Raw genomic sequence first — 12,273 nt, 5'->3', positions numbered from 1 at the left:
GGTAAATTTTCTTTCACAGATTCACCAGTCAGAATCACTTTACACACAACAATAATAATAATAATAATAATAATAATAATAATACATTTTATTTGGAGGGTGCTCTTCTAAAAGCCAAGGTTACCTTACAAAGAGAGAAAAACATATCAATAAAACAGTAGATTAAAATAAATTAAGATACAAAAAACAAATAAACAAGATTTGACAACAAGATCTGTATTAAAGTGAGTAAGCCAGGTTAAACAAGTATGTTTTGAGCTATGACTTAAATAAGGGAAGGGGATCTATATTTCTTATGACTGGAGGAAAGGGCAGTTGACTGGTCCAGACCACTTTGAGCTGGGAGGCATGAAAAGAGAAAAAGAGAAAAAGACTAGGTGCAAGCTTTTTAGATTCTGTTCATAGAGGGATATTTATTGGACAACCACTCTCTGGTCTGGTTCATAGCAGGGCAGTCAGCAATGCATTTATTCTGTTCCTTATACTGTTCTGGCACAGATGCACCTTCATAGACAGCGGCAACAACAAATGTGGTGCTGGACAGAGGGAACAGAGTACTTTTGAGTTTGTAGGTCATGGAGTTATGGGCATATTCCACCCAGAAAAGCTAGAAAATCCAAAGAGATAGCTTAGTAGATGTAATACAGCAAAAAGTGGCCTCATGCTCTAGATTAGCCAGCGCCACCTGTCAATTAGTCTGCAGTTGAAAACCAGAAGAGAGGCTGACCTGGGCCCCAAGTTTGGAACACAACTCCTTCCAGACACGAGCTTTGAACTGAGGCTCCTGGTCGGAGACAATATCCTCAGCGAATGCATGCAAGCGAAAAACACTTTGAAGTTGAGCAGTCTCAAGTTTTAAGGAGAACTATGAAATGGACAGCTTTGGAAAAAATATCACTAATAGTTAATATTACAGTATTACATGAGGGTGGTAGTTGTGTGACAAAATGAAACACAATATGTTCCCAAGAATGACCCAATGTGGGTAATAGCTTTAATAACCTGGTAGGTGGAGAACTGGAGGTTTTGTTGCATGAAAGAAGCAGTTAGATTCTCAACCTGATAGCAAGTGAATCTGGCAGTATGAGCCCAGTGAATCACTTTCCTCTGACCTTGGAAGGACCATACAGGAGTGGCGAGGGTCATGCAGAGATGTTTGAAGGGGCGGGTGCTCAAAGTTAAAAAGGGGCACATAGAACCAGGCTGAATAACAACAACCGACATGCATGAAGAGTCTAATATGGAATCGCATCATACTATATCTTTGTGATCACGTGGAGACAATGCAAAGCAAACCTAGCCTATGTTTTAGCTGATGGCATACAATGTTGCTGTTAAAGGGTTGCTGGTGGTGCTCATGCTGATAGTGCTGGAGGGCGGGACTGTGTTGATCTGAGACTGTAGACATTAAAAAGTCCATAGGAGAGATGGTAGCTGATTAAACAAGTGTTATGAGATAAAAAATATAATGCAAAGATTGGTGACAGCACTTGGAACCATATGGTGATGAAACTGATAAAAAAAACTGTGGAAAATAAACTTGCCTCTGCCTGTGACTCACTCTCTTCCTCCTTCCATCTCCTCATCTGATCTGTCACTCTCCACTTGTGGTCCATCTGAGAACAAGGCACAATTTGCTATTGCATTAATCTATTATTTAATTGTCCACACTTAACAACTCTTGCACCTAATCCTTAATAAAGTAATGATAGAAACATGTTATAGAACCATAACATTGCAGTTGTGTTTATTATTGATTTCATTCTTGAATACCTCTGCAATTCAACAACTGGTACATGTGTTAATGTTACCTGTGCTCTTTTAATCCAGCTGGTGAGGTGCTCCAATACCTTTAGCAACCTCACATAGCTCCTTTTGTAGCTGTTTCCTCCCCCTGTCCTTACAGGGCATATCTGGTCAATGAGTAATAATTTTTAAAAAATCTATACACATAAAACACACACATGCACACACAATGACATTTTTACCTTCTCCAGAAGACTATATGTACTATGGCCACAGGTTTGCATCATAGCGCTGATCCACATCCTTCCCTTATTATTTATTCCTAGTGCTATAATAATTAAGTAATGAGAAATTTAATAAAAAGTAATAAATATAAAATACTGTATTTATAATGATTCAATTAGTTTCACTATCCACTCTGTGCTAGGCAGATGGGTGAGCTTATTACACATTTAAACTGTAGAGATACAATAATTTTGCTGCTGTAAAATCAGCATTTTTGTCATATTTGAAATATAAATCTAATATATTTAATTGGCGTCTTAATGTATTTTCTTTAAAACTGTGTTGTTTTTAAATATCATTATTATAATAATTCATAATTATGTCAAAATTCATTCTGGATAGTTTGGTTGTTGTTGTTATTGTTAATAGTGAAATATAAGCCCCCCAGAAAGGCAGGGAACAGCCCTGTATCTTACTGTAAAACCAAATATGTTCCCTAAAACAGTGGACAGTGCTACAGGCCCATGACACCCTTACCCAGTTAGTTAGCGGCTAATGATCACCACTATTGCAGTTAATAAAAGGACAGGTAATGTTTGTCACACTGTTGTGCACACAGCACACTCATTTGTTTCAATCCGTCAGTTCCCACAAGACACCTTACCACCATGTACATAATAATGGAAGAGGACGGTTTCTTTCTTCTCTGGCAACAGTTAAGAGAGAATTTTGTGTCTGTCCAAACAACCAGTGGATACTCTGTCCCCTCCAACCAATGCCTCAATTCTTCCATTGCCAGCTAAATAGAGAGCAATTCCTGTTTACCAAAATCATAGTTTCCTTCTGGAGCACACAGATTTATTTTACCTTCAGACTGCTGAGAAACCACAGCCCTGACCCCAGGATCCAAGGCATCCACCTCCATAATGAATGGTTGTGTGGTGGCCCACCAAAGGGCTCCACTCACACTCAGGTCGGGGGGAGGGGTTCTGCTGGTTTTTGGCGCAATGTGTCCAGTTGTAGTTTGGAGATGAATAAAGTCGGAATGGAAAGTTACAGCTCCTGTGTCGTCTGTACAATACCTCCACAGTTGGAGAGATCAGGCTGGAAAAGGATCCAGCATTGTTGGGATCCAATACCAAGTAAAATTCAGGCTGGTATCGATACCAATACTTTGCATAAGTACAACGTTTTCGATAGAGAGTTGTTGGCATTGATCAGAGGACCCGGTGGCGCCAGTCTCCGGCAGCCTCGCCTCTGTCAGTGTGCCCCAGGGCAGCTGTGGCTACAACACCAGTGTGTGAATGGGTGGATGGCTGTATGTAGTGTAAAGCGCTTTGGGGTCCATAGGGACTAAGTGCGCTATACAAATTCAGGTCATTTACCATTTGCGTAAAAACTTGATGTGTTTGGTAAATAAAAATGAAAAGTAGTGTATTTCAAACCGTATTCGGAAATACAACTGTATGACTACAAGACATCAGACTATTGTTCTTCTTGCTTAATTATGAAGTAAAGCTGAGAAAAAACATTATAGATACATGTCATTGTCTATTTATCTTATGTATGAAATATTTTGAGTTTTTTAAAGCATACAATGACCGTTTTACTGTATATTTTATATATACCTAGTCTATATAATACGCAGTAAATACTCTGCAATTTGAACAAATGGGATTCTGCAGTTTTAAGAATGCGGCGAATTCCCGTCATTTGAACACAATGCCTAGACACAAAGTCTCTCCTCCTCCTCCAGTTCGCCTCATCATATTCTGTTACAATTTACTTTTGTTTGTGTTTGACAAGGTTTGTGGCCTTGCCACATGTGTCACATGTGTCACTTTTGCTTTTTGTGGAGCTCAAATAGCCCCATACTTATGATAGAAAACTGAACTAGCGCGCACACGTGAGCCGTGATGCATTTATACAGTCGTATTTCCCAACTCACTGTGATAGGCAGAAGAAGTAGTTCCTATTCAGACAATCCAATAATATAGTTACTTTCCACTGTGTTCTTGTAAATTATAAGCTACAAATTTACCCTAAATTACTATAATATCGATAATGTAATAGGAAAGTCGATTCTGGAACATAAATGTCTGGTATCGGAAGAACCAATATTTCAGTATCAATGCGCACAATTTGACCATTCAAGGCACCCGTACTATAATCGCATGACAGCATCCGAACGGGTTGTTTCGACAGTGTTGCAAACAATGGTCAACTTTAATGCAGATTTTTTCTAGAAAAGGGGAATTATATAGCTAGATCTGTCGACGAAAAGCTCCACATGGCAGGTAGTAGACTAGAGAGATTTGGAACGGTATTCACAAGGTAAGACCAATGTTTACGCTTTTTATCAAGTAATGATGAAGCTAATGTGGCTTTTAGCTGTATCCACAATGTCGATGATGGTGATACTATTTCCGGCACTATAAAGAGTCTTTAGTTGGTACAGTATATGTGCTAGCCTTGGGCAGTAATACGTGTTTTATTCAGCCAACACGTGGGTTTACAACTATTAAAATAATTTAATTAATCAAGAAACATTATTCACGGGAACTGTGACCCTTTAAAAAGGGGGCGACGTGATGACGTCATCGGCATGCGACCAGTTTTGCGACATTAAAAGCTCTGCTCTCTATCTGATGCGCCGAAACAGCGCTTGCTGGATCCTGATAAATATTGCAAATACGTGTACCTAGTTAGCGTTAAAATTCTTACAAACATATTTATTACATTCTTGAAATAATGTGATCATGAAATAGTAATGTGGGAGTTTGAGTTTTTAACAAATAAATAACAAACAAACAAAATAACAAATACAAATAAATAAATGAAGATAGATAGGGAGACAAAATATGGAGATTTGAAACAGGGATGTGTGCAAACGAGCTATAGCTTAATATGCTGGCTTAATATGATATATATATACATATATATTATTACTACTGTCAAAAATAGGTCATCTGTTCAGGAGTCTGATGGCAGTGGGGAACAAGGGGTTGTTGACTCTGGATGTTCTGGATCTCTCACTTCTGAACCTCCGCCCCGAGAGCAGAAGTGTGAACAGTCTGTGTGCGGGGTGTGTGGGGTCTTTGAGGATGGAGGCAGCTCTCCTCTGGACTCTGCGATGGTAGATGCTCTGCAGAGAGGACAGCGGAGTCCTGATGAACTTCTCCACAGTTGTTATCACTCTCTGCAGGCGTTTGCAGTCCATAGCAGTAGTGCTGCCATACCATGCAATGATGCAGCTGGTCAGTATGCTCAATACAATGCAGCTGTAGAACCTGCTGAGGATCTTGGCCAACATACCAAAATTCCTCAGCCTTCTCAGGAAATACAGCTGCTGCTGAGCATTCTTGACCAGCTGTGTGGTGTTCAGTGACCAGGTGAGGTCCTCAGAGATGTAGACGCCCAGGTACCTAAAGCTGCTCACCCTCTCCACTTCAAGGCCCCCTGATAAACAGGCCTCCTCTTCTTCCCCGTGTCCACTATTATCTCCTTTGTCTTGTCAGTGTTGAGTGTGAGGTTGTTGTCCTCACACCATGACACCAGACCGGTGTCTCTCCTGTAAGCCGCTTCGTCCCCCCCAGTGATGCGACTGATCACTGCAGTGTTGTCTGCGAACTTCAAAATGATGTTACTTTGTTGGAGGTGACAAAGTCGTGGGTGTACAGGGTGTAGAGGATGAGACTGAGGACGCAACCTTGTGGAATGCCAGTGTTTGTAATAATGCTGGCTTTAGTCCTGTTGCCAATCCTGATGGACTGGGGCCTGCCAGTCAAAGTCCTGTAGCCAGTCACAAGCAGCAAACATTAAAAATCATGGGATGTGAGAGATGACTTGGTAAAAAATATCTGACTTTATTTTATTTTTAAAGCATAAACAACTTGTGCAAAAAGAGTTTCAGTATTAGAAGTTGTAATGCCATCCTTTGTAAAGCATTCTCCTGTACAGTTAATGATAAGGAATTGTGTGTTTTCACATTATCAACAGGGTTAGAGACCTGATACGCTCTGGAGTCATAAAGCCAAAGGAAAAACCTCTCTGGTATGATGTGTACAAGACTTTTCCACCAAAGAGGGCCCCACTTCATGTGAAACCAGTTACCAGCCCTTCTGCTAAGAAACAGGAAATTGTGCCTGAAATCTTCTACAGTGAGGATAAAATTAGAACGTAAGTTCATGGCACACTCATGGCAACGAAAATAACTTTTTCCCTATATCTGAAGGCTCCTTTATAAATATTGTGAAAACGGCACCTTAGCACACACATAATATACATTTCTGGCTTTATCAGTCTCTCAGATTGATAGCATTCATTTAAAAGTCGGAAGCGGAGCATCTAAGAGACTGGTATTCAGATACTCTATTTGAATTCTTTGAGAATAAGTTTCTGTTCACAGTAACAACATGCAAAGTATTATACTTCATACATTATCCTGAAATGCATGTTACATTATTCCATATGCAACCTGGTCCATGGGCTAGGTTCATTTATATTATTATAATTAAAAATTTATTTCATTTTGATTACATATAGTTCCTTCAAGTGCAAGATGAGCCAGTTCACTGAAGATTGATAAGTCATCAAATTATGCAACAAGAAAGGGAAAAAATCACCTGAAACATTGCTAAGATAAGATAAGATAAGATAACCTTTATTAGTCCCACACGTGGGAAATTTGTTTTGTCACAGCAGGAAGTGGACAGTGCAAAAGTTATGAGGCAAAAATTAGAATACAATAAGAATAAATACAGTACACAACTGTACAGAATAGAATAAAATACTATATACAGTAGAATAAAATAAAATAAATATACAATAAGATAAAAATAGAATACAAATACAAATACTATATACAACTGAGTAAAAATACAACGATGACAGTAAGGATTACTAATACCTACTTGTTGCCTTTTGAATGGGCGCTGTAAAAAAGAAGAAAAAAAAAACTCTGTTCTGTAAAGTAAAATGTTAAATGTCTCGACTGAGAGAGGAGAAATGAATGGTTATTTGTCACAAAAAATGAATATGAATATGCCATAGGTCCACTTTGTTTCCTAAATAAATAACACTACACAGAAATGGGAGAAATATTCTTCAGATGTTAACCCAGATTTTTTTTTCTTATATAAATACAGGAATATAGACAAAATACATGTAGTTTGCATATTCTTCTTCCTCTTTTTTTCTACCAAAACCATAATTCTGATCAGCACAGAGTGGACACATGTTTTGGGCATTTAGTCTTGGTTTGGAACAATTTTACATTTTAAACAGTGATAACTAAGTGTTGATACTAAGTGAAATATTTTTGTAGGCCTCACTAACTTCTAACTTGTGTTGTTTTTGGGGTTTTTTTGTTTGATTTTTGTTTTTGCTAGGGGATTCTATGAGCAGTATGGGAGAGGTTTGCGGGCTCTTGATCTCTCCAAATCAAACTTTGTTTCTACATGTCAGAGGTATGTTTGACTGTGTTCAGAATAGGGATGGGCGATATGGCCTAAAATCCATATCACGGTATAATTTGAAGCATATGCGGTAACGATATATATATCGCGGTATATTATTTTCTTCTGCATAATGTATTTTACACACTATAAGGCACACTTAAAATCCTTTAATTTTCTCAAAAATCGACAGTGCGCCTTATGTGTGAATTCTGGTTGTGCTTACTGACCTTGAACCGATTTTATGCAGTACATGGCGCGCAGAAATCTGTCAAAAATGCTTTAGTACGACGTGCGGCTTCATAGTAGTAAGCTATGAAGCCGCACCGCTTGATGGATTGCCGGAGCATTACGGCTGCCGTAGTCAGGAGCCTCACGGAGGAATCTGGGTCCTAAACTCCGTCTCCTTCAGGTCCCAAAGTCAAATGAACACTGCGGCATCACTGAGAGTTAGAAAGTGTCTAAATTCTTTCATCTTTAATAAAATGATCAGCGTTGCTGCTTTACCAGGTATAACAATCAAGTTTAACATCCAGGCATCCATGAAAACAGAATTTATTAAATTCAACGGAGTTAGAAGTTAGCAGGAAGTTAACTCGCTAGTTTCCACCTAAACATGATATAGCATGTTCTGACTGAGAGATTTCTGAAAAAATTAAAAAGTACAGCTCTGCTATCACTTCCAACATAAATGAAGACAGAAAACTAAACAGCAGTGACATTTGTAGGGTTACTGAAGTTGAGCTAGCTGGTATATAACGATATGCTATGTGATTGCTAGCAAAACAGCTATGTTAGCATAACATTAGCACAGTGAAGCTGAAGGATGGCCGCTAACCCTTTTCCACTCGATAAAAGTTAACGTGAGGGTTTCTGGTGGTTAAGGACAAATGCAATTGCATGGCAGGATGCTATAAACGGACCAAACTTCAGTCAGGAGAACAACTGAGATAATCCATCCACAATACGAGGTTAGTCATTAATATACTGCAACAACATGGGAATAGAGCAGCTGCGAGAGAATTCAGCCTTAATGAATCAATGGTAGGGAAGTGGAGGAAGCAAAATTTTTGGCTTTCCCCATCTTCCAAAAGTGCTTCGTCTCTTTGCTATTACTGTCGCCCGGCATAATTTGCAGATGATGATGTTGTTTGTAGCCGCTGCGATGCTTTCGACCCAAATAGCCGCAGCTTGATGACACCATCAACATGCGCTATCGCGGTAGAGCGCTATAATCAAAATCTCTACCGTTGGCCAAATTTATATCGTTTCTACCGTATACCGTTTATACCGCCCACCCCTAGTTCAGAATAACACACACAGTACTCCAGTCTTTCTGAAAACCTTTTAAAATTGTCTCTGGATATTAGATGCTTTTAAACTCATTTTCAATCTATTACTTGCATTTTTGTTTAGCAGTTTATCAATAATCTATGACTCATTCAAGTAGAGCTTGGTGACAAATGGTTCATGGCCAGTAGAAATTCAACATCCATGTTTTGACAGAGAACACAACAAACCAGTGACTAAGGGTTTAGGGTTTAGGGACTAAGTGACTAACCCTAACCCCACAATGCCAAAGCAATCATGTAGTTGGAATAAAGTTTGATCACATCATGTTAGGTTGATACACAGATCTTAGAAGGGGGGCAGCCACCAGCAGAGCATGTGTTAAAGCTTAGGCTACTGCAGTTGTACACATCAGTACAATGTGAGGACAATAAAAGACAACAGAAACTTTTAAGGAATACTTGAGTGACGTTACTGAATATGAGACCCCAACAAACAAGGCTCAAAGACAAGGACATTGTTGAAAAGAAGGGTCAGAGGAATTCAGTAGTGTGAAGAACCAGTTTTAGCATACATTGCAACTGTGTCAAAAGCAAATGGAAGTAACGCCATGAATCATTTTTACTACACATACACCTACCATTCGTAAGTTAAGTTAAATCTATGAAAAATGCAACGATAACAGTTTGACAGGCAATTTTCACACTCTTCCTCTTATCTTTTTAATCCCGCAGGTTTGTTGACAAGTACAGAGAGTTAAAAAGCCATGGCATGCTGGATAAGTCCTCTTTGTTTGAAGAGACTGGGAAGGCTTTACTTAAAGAAGGTATCATCCTGAGAAGGCGAGGAGCTCCTCCTGTAAGACTCTTGTTATAATTATTACTTTGGGTTCCTACAAAAATGTTGTTTGCCCTGTTTTGACATGGTCACATTTTTGCCAGCTGCAAACTATGTTATGCCAGTCAGCTAAATTATGTAGTCGTGTGAAAACGAAAGGTTTTTACTAAAGAAAAAGGTGCCAAGTACATCCAAAGATTCATCTAACCAGTCAAAAGTTTGGTCACACCATCTCATTTAATAGTTTTTCTTTATTTTTACCACTTTTACATTTTAGAAACATACTAAAGAAATCAAATATATGAAGCAAGATATATAGAATTATGGAGCAAAGGGGAAAAAAGATAAATAACTCTAAATATATGGTATATTTTAGATTCCTGAAAGTAGCCACTCTTTGTTGGCATTGCTGCAAACCCCTGGCATTTTCTCAAAGAGCTTCATGATGTAGTCACCTGAAATGGTTTTCACTTCACAGATGTGCCTTGTCAGTGTTCATTTTTGGAATTTCTTGCCTTCTTAATGGGGTTGGGACCATCAGTTGTGTTGTGCAGAGGTCAGGGTCGTACACAGCTCAGAGCCCTATTTGACAACTGTTAGCTGATTGGTTCTTTCCATAATATGAATTCTAAGTAAAGAGAAATGACAGTCCATCATAACTTTTAAGAACTGAAGGTCAGTCAGTCTGGAAAATTGCTAAAACTTTGAACGTGTCCCCGAGTGCAGTCGCAAAAGCCATCAAGTGCTATGACAAAACTGGCTCACATAAGGACCGCCCCAGGAAAGGACAACCAAGAGTCACCTCTGCTGCTGAGGATAAATTAATCAAAGTCAAACGTCACTGTCTCATCTGCTGTTCACAATATTAAATGGTGATCTTAAAGAGGTTATGGACAATTTTGTCCATGCTTGGTGGAAAAAGAAATGCTTAGGAGCCCCTGAAATGATACCCAGGAAGTGACTACAAGAAGAGGGTGAAAGATTGTCTGAAGCAGTTACAACAAGACAAACCCCTTGACCAGACCTCCTACCACAGGCTACACCCAGGGGAAGCTACACCAAATCTGTATTGTTTACTGAAGAAGGATAAACAGGGTGTGCCTTTAAGACCAATTGTCTGTATGATCAGCTGGGTCACCTATAAAATCACAACGTTTCTGGCTTCGATCCTCAACCCATTGGTAGGCAGCTCTGAACACCACATCCAGAACAGTTTGGATTTTGTTGAGAAGGTGAGAGATGTCACTATGGAGGCAGATTGAACAATGGTCTCACATGTTACATCTCTCTTACTTGTGTTCCATTCAGTGAAGCAGTGGGGATAGTTTGTCAGAGATTATGGGATGACCACTGTCAGCACTGGCCAAGTGTGTTTGCTCTTGGAACTGTGTCTTCATTCCATATAATTCATGTATACGGGTCAATGCTACAGCAGAAAAATGGGTGTGCAATGGGTTCCTGAGTGGGTTCTCCTTGACTCCCTGCTCAAACCAGCGTTCGTCCCTGTTTAGCCAGAGGTTGTTTGGTTTCCCCAATGTCTAAATCATATCAATTCTTCTGGCACTGGCAATGGGAGACCCAATCCTTGGGGTAGACCAATCTTTGGCACAGCGTATTTTGGTGTTTAAAAGCCACTGAAACGCTGTGTTTAGAATAAATGCGTCTTAATTGTTTCAATACTTTTTCTCCTGTGAAAAAGGCCTAACCCAGGGATTTCTCTGGATGAAGGGAAAGTGAGGGGAAGTTAAACTCATTTTTTGTTTCAGAAATGTCTGAAATTATTTTCTTTGACTAGTTCTTGTCATAAATTACTATAGCCACTTTTTCTTAAACCAGCAACTTTGTCAGGTAATGGATTAAATTCATTTTATTCTTCACCTCAAAACTCACCTCGAAAAGGGAAAAAGTTTGCTTGCTTTTTTGCTTTTATTACAAAATAAAAACAAAAATATAAAGAGAGAGAGAGATTACTAATTCACAAGTACAAACACAGTTTTGTTTTGATTATTGCATATTATCATTGTGTTGCTTTTATTCTGCAGGTTTTGGCCGAGTCCAGGGATCCTGTGCTTGACCTGAAACTGATAGACATGTTGGCAGAGCAGCAGTCCGCTGGGACTGACACAACGAAGACAACAGAAGATAAAAATTCATAGATCACAGTAGCTCAAGAATCATTTGGTGAACTGCATATTTTCTCTCTTACCAGCTGTTATGATCAATTTATTTCTGTTTTTGTTTCTGACACCCAACAATTGTCTGTTTTTAATTTCTTGAAAGCCCATTGCACACTGCACCAGCGGCAGCATGTTGCCATTAAAGATTCAATGGCGCTATAAATCATGTCAGTGCAGGTGAAAAGTTACAAAAAAAACCCCAGAAAAGAATGTTATAAGTATTTAGAGGTCTTATGTCTGGCAATAAAACACATTGTTATAACATGTAGAATTGTTGTGAAATTATTGTAATAGTTTTGAACTTTTCTGATCTGAAATTTCCCAAGTTTTTAGTTTTTGTGGTTTGCACCTCATCTATCTTGCCTTCTTGCTGACCTGGAAATTAATTTCTGCGTAACATGTTGAATGATGCCTCAATACCTACAAGCACCACGTGGACAGAGGAGGAAGCGAGTATGCACAGGGTGTATCCTTTGCACATTAACTTTAAATATATAAAATAGTCTTACAGCTTGAATTCGGGAGAACTATGCCAACAGCTA

The 12,273-nt window shown here is 39.0% G+C and overlaps 1 protein-coding gene across 2 annotated transcripts; it reads left to right on the top strand.

The window, feature by feature from the left end:
- Positions 1-4,135: 4,135 nt before the first annotated feature.
- On the top strand, positions 4,136-11,995 carry mrps23 (mitochondrial ribosomal protein S23). Of its 2 annotated transcripts, XM_085479093.1 has the most exons (5): positions 4,136-4,305; positions 5,971-6,150; positions 7,362-7,439; positions 9,452-9,575; positions 11,597-11,995. In XM_085479093.1, exons 1-5 carry the CDS (start codon positions 4,262-4,264, stop codon positions 11,708-11,710), a joined length of 540 nt encoding a protein of 179 aa, XP_085335219.1. In that variant the 5' UTR covers positions 4,136-4,261; the 3' UTR covers positions 11,711-11,995. The 2 variants fall into 2 exon arrangements, with proteins under 2 accessions (XP_085335219.1, XP_085335220.1); XM_085479094.1 differs by lacking the exon at positions 7,362-7,439.
- Positions 11,996-12,273: the final 278 nt, after the last annotated feature.

This window comes from Copadichromis virginalis, linkage group LG14 (genome assembly GCF_057382275.1).
Source record: "Copadichromis virginalis isolate Kocher_CV1m ecotype Utaka linkage group LG14, C_Virginalis_male_GT1.1, whole genome shotgun sequence".
NCBI classification, from domain to species: domain Eukaryota; kingdom Metazoa; phylum Chordata; class Actinopteri; order Cichliformes; family Cichlidae; genus Copadichromis; species Copadichromis virginalis.
The sequence above is the reverse complement of the archived record's forward strand: the minus strand, read 5'-3'. Positions and strand labels throughout refer to the sequence as shown.